This window comes from Pseudonaja textilis, chromosome 2 (assembly GCF_049901715.1).
Source record: "Pseudonaja textilis isolate UNSWEBS1 chromosome 2, rPseTex1.2, whole genome shotgun sequence".
Classification (NCBI taxonomy): Eukaryota; Metazoa; Chordata; class Lepidosauria; order Squamata; family Elapidae; genus Pseudonaja; species Pseudonaja textilis.
The window spans coordinates 2,691,348-2,704,730 of record NC_141991.1 but is presented as its reverse complement, the minus strand read 5'-3'; the positions used below and the strand labels follow the sequence as shown (position 1 = coordinate 2,704,730).

Below are 13,383 nucleotides of genomic sequence, written 5' to 3'. Positions count from 1 at the left end.
ATATATGTTGTGATTGGAAGGATCGGTCCTGTGGGGAGTTTTGACTCTGATGACTGTTAGATCGTGGATTGACGTCAGAACCAGGAAACGTTAATCTGAAGGGCAAGCCAGTTAATTAGCACGTTGCCTTAATGGGTATAAAAGGACACAGCTGAGCTGGTGCCTTTCGTCAGGAACAAAATGACTATTTTGAATGAGGACGTTACTGCAAAGAGTTCTCTGTTTGTTTGAATTTTGAAGGGGAGTCCTAACAGTTTCTGCCAGCTGTTATCTTGTTATTTCCTTCAGTTTGATTTGATTGTGAAATGGCTGCTTTGTGTTTGTTCGTTTGAATTTCCAAGAGGAGACATAACAAATATATATATGGAAAAACTTCATGTGTTTCAGCCTCAAAAATGTCCTTAAATGGTTATAGTCAAAACATCTGAGCTAACTTTAGAGATGTGGGGCTTTAACTGAATGAAATGATACTTAAAGCCTCAGGAAGATTTGAAGCACTAGTTTTGCTCATGGACGTCCTCAGCTCCAAATAAGGGCAGAAAATACTGTCATTTTTTTACTGTCATTGTCACTAAGCAGCCCAATCATTAAGCATGATGTCACATGACTGCCAACTTACATCTGTTCCTCTGCTGTTGTTAAGCAAATCACTGTGGGTTGTTAAAAGGCAATTTCACATCACTGTGACTTGCAATTTCCTGCCGGTATACTCATTTATTTTGGTTGTCAAAAGCTAGCTGGGAAGGTCACAAATGGGGATCATGAGTGTGAGATGCTGCAACCATCAGAAATGTGCAACAGTTGGTAGAAGTTGAATGGGTGAAACTCCTTTTCCTGCACCTTCAAAACCACGGGAATTGCTGGTGTGTGGTCACTGAAGAAGTGCTGCTATGACCACAAATTTGCGGAGCAGGTGTACGTCTTCTTTTACAGTGCCATAGTAACTTTGAAGGCTCAGGGAACAAGTGGTAGGTGAGGACTACCTATACAACCATCCCAAAAGGTCCTCAATAGCTTTTTTTTTTTTTAAGGGGGTGGGTTAAGCACAGTTGAACCTGGTTAATACACAGATGGGGCACCAATAGGAAATACCATGGTTGCTGGCTAGAGATGGAAGTTAAAAAAAACATAAATCCCAGAAGAGATCAGAGGCAGATCAGTTTGATATTGTTGTCAAGAAAACAGCACGTCTATTACAGAATAACAGAGTTGGAAAGGGATCTTGGAAGTTTTCTAGTCTAATCCGCTGCTCAGATAGCAGATTCTATACCATTTCAAACAAACGGTCACCAATCTCTTCTTAGAAGCCTCCAGTGACGGAGCACTCATAATTTCTGGAGAGAAGCCATTACCAAAGAATCAAATTTAACTTGAAAGAGACTTTTTAAATCTTCCCAACCAGCAGAAAATTGCAGCCACCAGTTTTAAGCAGCACCAGGGAAGGAAAGGAACATGTAGCAGCAACTTACTTGTTTCACCCTGTTGCTTCCATGGCGTGGAAGAAATCAAACAGCCCTACTTGCTCCCAGCCTCACACAATAACAGGGTTGGAAGGACCGTGAAGGTCTAGCCCAATACCCTGCACAAGGAGGAGACCCTGAAAAAATGCTCTTTTCACTCCTCAACTCACCTTTCAGTTGCTCCTCTTCCACTGGAAGTGCACAAGAGCTACTCTGCACATCACATTCCTCCCATGAGTGAGCCAAAAGTTCCTTTCTGCTCCCACCCAACCCCCGTCTTTTCTAGCGATGCAGTACTCGATGTTTTAACTCCTTTTAGCTCCACCACAGATGCCGCTATTATATTGTTGGCTTTCTTCTAGTCGCGGATGCTGCTTATTTGACTGCCATCTTGTGATAGGAAGACGAAAAGCAGGCTTGTCCTGTCTCTACCAAGGCCTTTGCAAGATGTTTTCACTGGTTACCTGCTACCATTATTTTTTGACTCTTAACAACCTACCTTTGCAACTGAGCCAAGTAAAACAGTGAAATCTACCACTTTCCTTGTCAAAATTAGCTATGTGCTGAGCCCTAAAAGTTCATGAAGTTCTTACAGAATAAGAGTTGGAAGGGACTGACTCTCTAATGGGAGACTCTGTACCAGACCAATGGTTGTCCAATCTCCTCTTAAAAACCTTCATTGATTGAGCCCGCACAAGCCATTCACTGGAAACGTTCAAATTCTGATGGGGAAATCCACTAAGGACCTGGCTCAGCATCTGGCAGCTTAATTGGGATGCCAAGTTGACCTTACTCCAGTCTGAAGGAGCTCAGTCAGGAATGGTCTTTGTGGACGGGTAGCACTTTTGCAGAAGGGGAACGGGATGAAAAGGCTCAAATATGCTAAACCTCACAAAAATTGGACTAAGGATCAGTAAAAAATAATGTTATGGAATGATGAATCCAAGATTGAAATTTTTGGATCCAATTGTCAACAATATGTGAGAAGAGTTGGAGAGAGATGGACAAATGAGTGTTTGTGGCCTTCAGAGAAACATGGTGCTGTCCTGGCTTGGAGCTACATTTCTGCCAGTGGTGTTGGCAATACGGGTGAGATCATGAACGCTAGAAAGTACACACAGGTTTTAATTCATCATGCCATTTCTTCTGGAAAGTGCCTGATAGGAATTTATTTTTATTTTTCAGCATGATAAGGGTCCCAAACACACTGCTCCTGCGGTGAAATGATATTTATTGAGAAAAAGAGCTGATAAAACATAGTGATGGACTGGCTTTGACAGAGTTCAGATCTGACTAGTATGGACACAGTATGGCATCAGATGAATAGAGAAAGAAATAAGATAACCTAAATCTAAAGAACAGTTCTGGGTTGTGCTAAAAGAAACCTGGTATAATATATCAGAAGATGACCAAAGAAAACCTCAAAAAAAAAAACACCCCAAAGAGTTCCAGATGTGCTTAGAGCCAAGTTAGTTCACACTAAATGCTGACTTTTGCCTGTAGAAGTCATTTTGTGCTGCAAATTGTGTTTATGTTTTATACACATATTTCTTGTATTTCCTGTTTGAATCTTAATATAAAGATGGAAAAATAATTATGGTCATTAAAACTTTGCTAAAACAACAAATCTAATGATTGCTTAAAATGTTTGCACAATACTACTACATTTCTATTACATATTACATATTCTATTACATATTTTGCAACAGTAGAGCTCCAGAATTATGAGCAAGCTTTCCACAGAAATCCTGAGAGTAGGGTGCTTCTCCCAAAACTTGTCTTTGTGACTCTTAAAAGGTATAAACAGTAGCAAGCTTCAGTGCAGTTAGCACCCAAATAGAGATGCCAACAGGTACAGAGATGAAAATAAGCAACAGCTGCTTAAAACCTCCCTCAGCATTAAACAGTTAAATATGTTGCTACCGGTTCTGTGGGCGTGACTTGGTGGGCGTGGCAGGGGAAGGATACTGTAAAATCTCCAGTCACAGGTGGTATTTGCTGGTTCTCTGAACTACTCAAAATTTCCGCTACAGATCTCCAGAACTGGTCAGAACCTGATGAATACCACCTCTGTGCCCGATGGCTCCTGTGTCTAATTTCATTTTATCCTTGGGGAACATGTAACTCTGTTGGTGTAAAAGCGGGGATCAAGTTGTTTTTTTGGGGGGAGGGCAGCTTCATTTTAGAGATGAAAACTTTTAAAACAGGAGAAGAAAGGCAGGAAGTGGATCCTCCTACTCAGAACAAGGGATTCTCCCTATTTTCCGGAAGAGAGCCATGTGAATGTATGGGAGCCAAAATCGGGTAGCATGGAATATCACTTTTGCACGTAAACTGTTGTAAATGTGGATTTGAGCAGGGCACCTACTATCATATGTGGTGGTCCTGTCCAAAAGCAAAAAAGTATTGGAGGAAAATTAGTAATTGGCTTGAAGAAATCACCTAAAGTTAAGATTGAATGGAAACCAGAAATATTTCTATTGGGAATTCTAAAACAAAAAATTAGTAAAAAAATATTATATATCATACTTCACATATAAACAGCGGCAAGGCTCGCCCAAAATTGGAAATGTGAAAATACTCTCCCCCTGCACCCCTCATGATCATAAAAAAGTTTTGGAATGTGCAGAAATAGACAAGCTATCATTGGAACTTAACAACAAAGAGGAATCAGAATGAGATTTGGAATTGTTCCTACAATTGGCTAGAAGATAGACATGAAATTAATAAAGTAAAGTCAAATAAAAAGACATGAGGGAAGCTAGTAATACTATATGTAATTAGATTTGTAATATGTAATGGGATGAAACTTTGTCCTATTATACAATTTGAGAAATGTCAGATTGAATGAACACTTTTGTGATAAGTTGTGATAAGCGGACAGTTTAAATTTACTGTATTTGTATAAATTTGTTTAATATTTTTATTATATTTTTTTAAAAAAGGAATAAAGAGTTACGCATTTTAATGTAATTGTTAGTCAGAAAAGATGCTTCCACTCCTCTTGACATACCGTATATATAAAGTTAGGTATTTTATCCAGGACTTTGGCGTTGCTCGCCGGCGCTCCAGCCGCCTTCTCCCCGCAGCGGATTCAACGAAGGGGTTAAACGGAGAGAGCTTTTCTTTTGCGCCTAGAGAGGAGGCAGGAAAGGGGGGGGAAAATAGGGGCCGGGGGTCCAGTTTCCGGTCCTTCCTGCCCCCCGCCCCCCATTCTGGTCTCCCGACGTCTCTTAAGCCGGGGGCTGCGGGGTTCCCCTCGTGGGGAAGGGCGCTCAAGGTGGGTAAGGACGCTGCGAGGGGGGGCGGGAGGAGGAAGGGAGAATTCCCAGGTGCAGGAAGGGAGGAGAGATTCCTTGCGGGAAGGAAGAGCTTCCGAGTCCCCCGCCTTTCCTTGCAAGGTTTTCTGCTCCTTGGGGACCGCTGCGCCGCCGCTTCTCCTCCTCGGTTGCTGCTTCTGCGAACGGCTTTCCGATCCCCTTAAAATCCTTCCTCCGAGACCCCCCCCCCCTCCTTCCCCGCAGCCCAACATTTGGTGCAGCCCGGTTACCTGTTGTTTTCCTGCACCGCCATTCCCACGTCCCCACGTGGCTGCTGGGGAGGGTCTGGAGGCGTGGGGGGCGAGAGGATCTGGGCTCAGAGGGATCGTGGCTGGAGGGGCTCCCTCCGAGGGCGGGAACCCTGCTAGGAAGAGACCGGTGGCACCTGAAAGGCAGGTGACGGAGGCTAGAGAGAGAGGCGTCCAGGTGGGCTTGGCCAATGGGCAGTTCTGTCCAGGTGGGCTTCCTTGGAGACGCAGCCCCTGAATCTGCCTCTCTTACCTGCCCAAATTCCTGAATCTGCCTCTCTTACCTGCCCAAATTCCCTTTCTGGTGACTGCTGCATCCCTATTTCTCTCTGCCCATGTAACTGAGCAGTTCCTATCTCTGGATATTTTCAATTTTAATTTTAGCTCTTTTATGGGCTGTATAATCTACACTGAAAAAGAAGCTGTCTGCTGTTTTTTAAAAGCAGCTTTCCAAAGAGATCTTCTGCCGGATATGTATACAAGGATAAAAGAATTTCAGGTTAAGTGAAAGGCCTGGGAGCACTAATAACTGCTTGCCAAGCATTTTGGGGAAGAGAGACTGGTGTGCACAAGAGGCAGTTTGGGTGAGCTCTAGAGAGGCTTCAGTTGTGGAAATAAAATGCTTGCATGGAGAGTTTCTGTTTATATGCTACTCAGCCAGCCTTGCTTCCTCTAGTTATTCTATTACATTCTCCCCTTTCCAATTTTCAGTTTCCTCCCAATTTCATGTCTGTCATAGGTATGTAATTTCTCTGAGCCTCTCCACCTTCACTTTTACAGCTTTCAGTTTCTGTAAATAGTTAAATATTTTAACATAATACTTAACACCAGCTTTCCAGAGCCTACTAACTAGCCTGCACATTATATGATACTACTTTGTCTGGACTTTTTTAAAGGGGAGGGCAAGGTCTATTTCCCCCAGGCAATTCAAAAGGATAAATCACTCTGGATTGATCATGTTTAATGCAAAACAGTTCAGTAAGTTTAATGCCAAGGGCATTGCCCACATGTGCTCCCACATATTAAAAGTTCCTGGGTGTAAGATATTTGGAAAAGAAAGTATGAATATTCAGATGAACGTATTTCCCCCATAGCTCTGTTTTAAAAAGGTCCTTAACCTTGACCCTGACTCAACAGCTGTAACTGTGAACAGGATCTAGGACTTCCAATGGAGAGTCACCCTAAGTATGAGCTACCAGTGTGCTGCAGCTGCAGAAAAAGCCAATGCAGTCCTAGTCTGCATCAACAGAGGGATAATATGGAAGAGCACATGAAGTCCCACAGGTGCTCTATCAAGAGACCACTGCACTTTGTTTCTCCTTCAAGACGGTTCTGAAGACAATTCTTGGATGAGAAGTGAATCATCTTCAAGGAAAAACAAAGAAAGTCCAGTTGCCTTTTGAAAAAACACTTTGGGGGCAACCATGACCTGATGACTGAGAATCTGCATAGACATCATATGAAGCACTAGTCCTGCATATACTGACTGGTAAGACAACATTTGGAATATTGCATCCAATTTTGGTCACCAGGAAAGAGGATACAGGAAAGAGATTGAGCCTCTAGAAAGAGTTCAAAGAAGAGCAACAAAGATGATTAGGGGATTGGAGGCTAAAACTACAAAAGATCTGCAGGAACTGGATATGTCTAACACAGAAAATGACTAGGGGTGACATGATAGCAATCTATTTGGAGGCTGACAAAGAAAAAAGAGGAAGCAGCAAGAGAGCAAGCAGGAGAAATAACAGATGGAAACTTACCAAAAATAGAATAAAATAGAATTCTTTACTGATCAAGTGTGATTGGACACACAAGGAATTTGTCTTGGTGCCAATACTCTCAGTATATATAAAAGAAAAGATACATTTGTCAAGAGTCAAGAATCATAAGGTGTAACACTTAATAGTCATAGGGTACAATAAGCAATCAAATCATACCAGGAAACAGTCAATATAAATTGTAAGGACACAAGCGACAAAGTTACAGTCACGAATGGGAGGGGATGGGTGATAAAGAGTGATGAGAAGATTAACAGTAATAGTAGTACAGACTTTGTAAATAGTTGGACAGTACTGAGGGAATTATTTGTTTAGCAGAGTGATGGCTTTGGGGAAAAACTGTCCCTGTGTCTAGTTCTGGTGTGCAGTGTTCTATAGCATCATTTTGAGGGAAGGAGTTGAAACAGTTTATGTCCAGGATGTGAGGGGTCTGCAAATATTTTCACAGCCCTCTTTTTGACTCGTGCAGTATACAGGTCCTCGATGGAAGGCAGGTTGGTAATAATTGTTTTTTCTGCAGTCCTAATTATCCTCTGAAGTCTGTGGAGATCCAATCTAGAATTAAGGAGAAATTTCCTGTCAGTGAGAATAATCAGCGGCATGGCTTACCTCCAGAAGTTGTGGGTGTTCCATCAGGGGAGATTTTTAAGGGGAGATTGGACAGCCATTTGTCTGGAGTGGTATAATATCTTCTACTTGGAGAGATGGTCCCTTTCAATTCTTATCTAATTCTCATGAACATTTAGGGCTCAGCATGTAGCTAATCTTCAGAAGCTAATTAATGTCACATTTCACTTGGGTCAGTTGCAAAGGTAGGTTGCTAGGAGTCAAGAATGACTTGATGGAATGTAATGAATGAAAACGTCTTGCAACGCCTTAGGTAAGGTATGGGACAAGCGTGTTTTTCCACCTCCTATCAGGAGATGGCGATCATGAAGGCAACATCTGTGCCTAGAAAGCAGGGGTGGGATTCAAATTTTTAACCACCGGTTCTGTGGGCATGGCTTAGGTGGTGGGCGTGGCTTGGTGGTCATGTTATTGGCTGGGCGTGGCCAACTCAACATTACTCACATCGAGGCACGCATCTCCTCACCTGGCCTCTCATGCCTGGGGATGCTGCAACAGTTGTAAGTGTGAAAAATGGTCATAAGCCACTTTTTTCAGTGCCATTGTAACTTTGAATGGTCACTCCATGCAAGCACAGTACCAGCAAAGGAGGGGAAAATAACTCCAGAGATGTTCCTGAGCAGGAAGTCTAGTCCTGCCGAGAATGTAATAAGTGTTAATGGAGAGGCAGTTTCTGTAAGCAACACCAGAATGTTTCCTTCCTACCTTCCTTACAGGATTAGGCCAGTAATTTATTCTAACAACCGGTTCTCCAAACTGCTTAGAATGTTAACAACCGGTTCTAGCAAATAGGTGTGAACTGGTAGAATCCCACCCCTGCTAGAAAGCCAACAATTCAGTAGCTGCATCTGTGGTTGAGCTTAAAGGAGTTAAAACCATCAAGTCCTTTTATTGCTAGAAAGGATAGGAGGAGCCGAGAAGCTCAAAGGAATTTCCTCTTCCTGCTCACCCAGGGGAGGAGGGTAATGTGCAGGATGGCTTTTGTTCTCTTCCAAGGGTCGAAGCAGCATCTGGAAGGTGAGTTAAGGACAGGTTAGAGGAAAGGCTGGGTGCTTTGGTTTGGGTGCTGCCAACCGGTGTACATCGATGATGGTTGCAGCATACTCATGATCCCCATTTGTGACCTTCCCAGTTAGACCTTCCCAGCTTCTCATAAACACCATCAGTGGGGATGCTGGCAGGAAGGTGCAAGTGACAATCATGTGAAATTGACTTTAACAACCCACAGTGATTTGCTTAACAACTGCAGAGAAACAGATGTAAGTTGGCACACTCATCTGACAATTAGTGATGCAGATGCCAGTCCCAAACGCGGTCAGTAAGTGAGGACTACTTCAATAGGAATGTCACCAGAGTGGTTGTGGAAAGTATTTTCTGTCCTTACTTGGAGCCGAGGACATTTTTCTGATTGAAAACACGTGGATTTTCCACATATATCCCTTTATAGGTGTGTGTATTTATACTTCTCTCTGTATGTACATATCTACAATTGTATAATCTACCGCTAGCACTTTCAGATATATTTGATGAATAACCCTTTGCAGTGCTAAAAATTTATGATTGACTCAAGTTAATAAAAGAAATTCATGACTGAATGGGTATTTGAATTTGGATCTTTCTAATCTATCAGTCATAATGTAAGAGGTTATTTTAGCATTGTAGCATGCTTGCTTTTCAATGTAATGTATACTTTTTTCTTTTTCTCATACCTTCTGTAACCATCTTATAAAATAATTAAAGTTATATTTTTCTTTGCATCTTATAGACAAAGAGGATGCTGATAAAAGCACTCGGGACAACTGAGAGTCACAAGCAAGGTTAAAAAAAGAAAGCAAATCAAGCCAGAAACCAAGTTATTTGTCATTTCCTTCAGAAAACTACACAATTTTTCTTCCACAGAAGCTGAGAAACAAAGAATAGAAAATCAAAAAGAAGATTTTTTTTGAGTTGGAATGAGTAATTTATATAGAACACAAGAACACACTATATGAAAAGATCAGAGGAGATTATTTTTCCATTCAGAAAAAGAAGGAAATATCTGGAAGTCAGTGCGGAGTAAAAGGTTAATTGAACGGTCACATATGGCGGACATAATGCAGGATTCACCCTGTGAGGAAGAAAATACTTTGAATCAAAGCTCCACCCAGCAAGGATCACACATATTTTTGACCTCTTCAATATCAGTGGTGGAAAAGCTTCACAGATCTGCCTATTGTGGGAAAGAAACAGATTGCAACTCACAGCTGATTATGGACAACATGATCCACATTGGAGAAAAGCCATACAAATATTCTGAATGTGGCAAAAGTTTTGGTCAAAACTGCTCCCTTGTGGTTGATGGAAGGACCCACACAGAACAGAAGCCCTACCCATTTTCCCAATGTGATGAAAGCTTTGGCATGCATGGCAACTTGGTAATACATCAGAGGACTCACCACAGGGAGAAATCATATGACTGTCCTGATTGTGGGAAGAGTTTCACTGGAAATTCCCACCTCATGAGACACCTGAGGACTCACACAGGAGAGAAACCCTTTGAATGTCCTGATTGTGGGAGAAGTTTCAGTCAGAATTCCACCCTGGTGAAACATCAGAGGACTCACACAGGGGAGAAACTCTTTGAATGTCCTGAGTGTGGGAAAAGTTTCAGTCAAAATTTCAACCTGGTGATACACCTGAGGACTCACACGGGAGAGAAACCCTTTGAATGTCCTGAGTGTGGGAAAAGTTTCAGTCAGAATTCCAACCTGGTGATACATCAGAGGACTCACACAGGAGAGAAATTGTATGACTGTCCTGATTGTGGGAAGAGTTTCATTACAAATTCCCACCTGGTGATCCACCAGAGGACTCACACAGGAGAGAAACCCTTTGAATGTCCTATTTGTGGGAAGAGTTTCAGTCAGAATTACAGCCTAGTGATACACCAGAGGACCCACACAGGAGAGAAACCCTTTGAATGTTCTGATTGTGGGAAGAGTTTTAGTCAGAATTCACACTTGGTGATACACCAGAGGATTCACACAGGAGAGAAACCGTATGAGTGTCCAGAGTGTGGGAAAAGTTTCAGTCGGAATTCCAGCCTGGTGGTACACCAGAGGATACATACAGGAGAGAAACCTTATGAATGTCCGGATTGTGGGAAAGATTTTAGTAGTAGGTCTAGTCTTCTAAGTCATGTAGGTTTACACACAGGGGAAAAACCTTTCAAATGTCCAGTCTGTGGACGGTACTTCATGCGTAAATCATCTCTTATTGCACATGAGGAAATCCACACAAGGCAAAAATTGATGACTTTAGAGAAAGCTTGAATTTCTTTTGTGATCTCTCATTGGCACTCTAAGTGAGAAATTGACTACAGGTCATCTACTTACAATCAGAATTGCGCCCCAAAGTTATGTTGCTTCGTGAGAAATTTGTTAAATGAGCAACATGATTGATTGTTAAGTGACTCTTATTTCCCTATTGACTTTGTTAGGTTGCAAAAGATGATCCCATGACCCTGGGAAGTGCAACCATTATAAATATCAGTTGTCAAGTATCCAAAGGTAAATCCCATGACCATGGGGATGCTATAATGGTCATAAGTGTGAAAAATGTTCATAAGGTCATTATTTTCATTGCAACTTTGATTGGTCACTAAGCGAACTGTTGTAAGTCGAGGACTACCTGTATTTGATTTCTGGCCTAATGCTTTTAAGTGAGCCCATTAATAAGACAGGTAGATGAAGAGAGAAAAAATGGAAAATCTTAGTTTGAAAGACTACCAATTTCTGATTATCAGCAAAAAAAATTCTGGATAGTTCCTTTTGCAGAAGTATTGGAATTCCTCAAAAAGGCCCCTGGGTGGTGTTTTTTTGTATATTGATTATGTAATTCCCACGTGTGGAGTTTCCATCTTCTGCCTTAGTGTCCTCTAGATTTTGAGCACCAAAATTCCCCTGCCACCATACAAGTAGCCGTTGAGATACAACTGTAATGGGGCCTGCCAACTAGCTGTCTGTTGTGTTAAGCGCGACTGCTTTGCTTCACTAATCTCTGCTCTCCCTGATGCAGCCATTAAATGTGCGCGTCATTAAGTGGAACAGTAGCTACCTCAGTGTTGGGGGAAGCTCTTGGAGTCCAAGTGTGAGCCAGCCTTCCCTCCCCTAGGCCTCCCCGAGATATCTGGTGCTCTGCTTCCCGACTCTTGTATTCCCCCGAGCTTTTCCCTCCCCCACGGATCCCCCCCAACCCTTCATCCCCCCAGGCCTTTCCCTCCCCCACGGATCCCCCCAACCCTTCATCCCCCCAGGCCTTTCCCCATTCCCATTGGATCTCTGAAGCCCTTAGGCCAAACTCCCACCCCACCAGGCTTCACACCCTAAACTTCCTTATCTTTTTAAGGTTTCTAATCTCACTTTTGTGAAAGGAGGGTAGGCCGTACATTACTGGGCTTGCATGATTGTGTCCTGAGAGCAATCGTCCTTTTCAGCATGCCCGGGCTTCACCAGCGGGCCACACACATTTGTATTTGTGGAAGCAGCTGCCATTTTGCCACACCTGCCTCAGGGCCAAAATGGTAGCTGCTGTTGAATCGCCGTCATGTGGGAGAGGGAGAAACGGCTCTGTTTTGCTCCCTTTACACCGTGTAGGGAGTGTACCTGTGTATCTTAACACTGTGGGGGAGTTGGCCTAAGGCACAGTTAAAAAAAAGCAGCGTAAAATTTCCCATGTAAAGTCTGTTCTGCCTTGCAGATGAACCTGTTGAAGAACTGTAGGAATATTGAGTTAAGGAGAAAAGGTCTCCAGGTTTATTAACAACTGCTGGGACCTCGCGTTTTTGGAGGTGCCTGCTTATTACCCTTTGACAGCTGCTGGGTGATAACAGGACCAAGTTGCTGAAAAAAATTGTGGCACACACACACACCCTTGTTGGTGGTGTCGTGGAAAAAAAAATTGATCAGTGGAAAATGTTTCAGTTTTAAAAATGCATTGTGTAAGAACTATCATCAGCTTGTGACAGGAAAAAGTGGATAGTGTTGCTATGAACCTTTGGGCAAAGCAAAATGCTCACTTCCCTCAAGCTGTGAGACGTGAAGTGAATAAGTTTAATAATAAAATTAATAAAAGGATGACGTAAGGCCCTTTTCTGAACTCTTGCTCAGGGGTGAACACTACTGACACACTACCATTGTTAAGCTACCTGTAAACTGCATTCTGCATCTCTATAACCAATCTGTCTTTTTCAATTTCCCTTCCCTCCTCGTTAAAAATTTAAAACTTCAGTGCATCTGTCTGGCTACTCTGTGCCTCTGATGATGTGAGCTGCAGTTAGGCTTCTGCCTCTTAATTTATTGTTGCATTGCTATTTACCTCAGTCCAGTGGTGGGATTCAATTTTTTTTACTATCGGTTCTTTGGGCTTGGCTTGGAGGGCGTAGCTTGGTGGGTGGTCTGGGGAAGGATACTGCAAAATCCCATTCCCTCCCCACCCCATTAACCTGCTTTCCAGCTCTGTTCTCCTGTGCAGGGCAACAAAAGAAGAACCAGCCGATCAGCTGGGACTCGGGAGGCAGCGAATAGATGGGGGCAGGGCCAGCCAGAGGTGGTATTTGCCGGCTTAAAACACATGGATTTTCCACATATATACATTTGTAAGTGCGTGTTTGAACTATATGCTACAATGACCACAAATTTGTGGACCAGGTGTACCTCTGCATTCACAGTGCCATTGCAACTTTGAAACAGTAAACGAGGACAACCGATACAAACTGAACATCTGAAAAAGTCCTCCATAAGTAAGTTTTAGTGGAGCCTGGTTAATACACGGATGGGGCTCCAATAGGAAATATTGTGCTTGTTGTCTCTTCTGAGATTTTTGTCTTTTTAGACATGAAACTAAAAAGACAAAAATCTCAGAAGAGACAGTGGCTGGTCAGCCCCCTCCTCCCTGGACCCCGTCTCACAAA

General features: G+C 42.7%; 3 protein-coding genes across 4 annotated transcripts in view; 1 reads left to right on the top strand and 2 right to left on the bottom strand.

Annotated features, from left to right (window-relative positions):
* LOC148126548 (uncharacterized) overlaps positions 1 to 13,383 on the bottom strand; it is a 152,580-nt gene that overhangs the window by 44,370 nt on the left and 94,827 nt on the right. The gene's annotated exons all lie outside the window — the stretch shown is intronic.
* LOC148126550 (uncharacterized) overlaps positions 1 to 13,383 on the bottom strand; it is a 165,296-nt gene that overhangs the window by 57,124 nt on the left and 94,789 nt on the right. The gene's annotated exons all lie outside the window — the stretch shown is intronic.
* LOC113451699 (uncharacterized) lies at positions 4,564 to 12,547 on the top strand. Of its 2 annotated transcripts, none has more exons than XM_026723096.2 (2): positions 4,564 to 4,740; positions 9,199 to 12,547. In XM_026723096.2, the coding sequence occupies exon 2, from the start codon at positions 9,515 to 9,517 to the stop codon at positions 10,742 to 10,744; it is 1,230 nt and encodes a 409-aa protein (XP_026578881.1). In that variant the 5' UTR covers positions 4,564 to 4,740; positions 9,199 to 9,514; the 3' UTR covers positions 10,745 to 12,547. The 2 variants fall into 2 exon arrangements, with proteins under 2 accessions (XP_026578881.1, XP_026578882.1); XM_026723097.2 differs by lacking the exon at positions 4,564 to 4,740 and adding an exon at positions 8,376 to 8,450.

What these genes read in the sequence shown, in the direction of transcription:
- LOC113451699 (XM_026723096.2), top strand. Translation starts at nt 9,515, where the DNA reads ATGGCGGACATAATGCAGGATTCACCCTGTGAGGAAGAAAATACTTTG.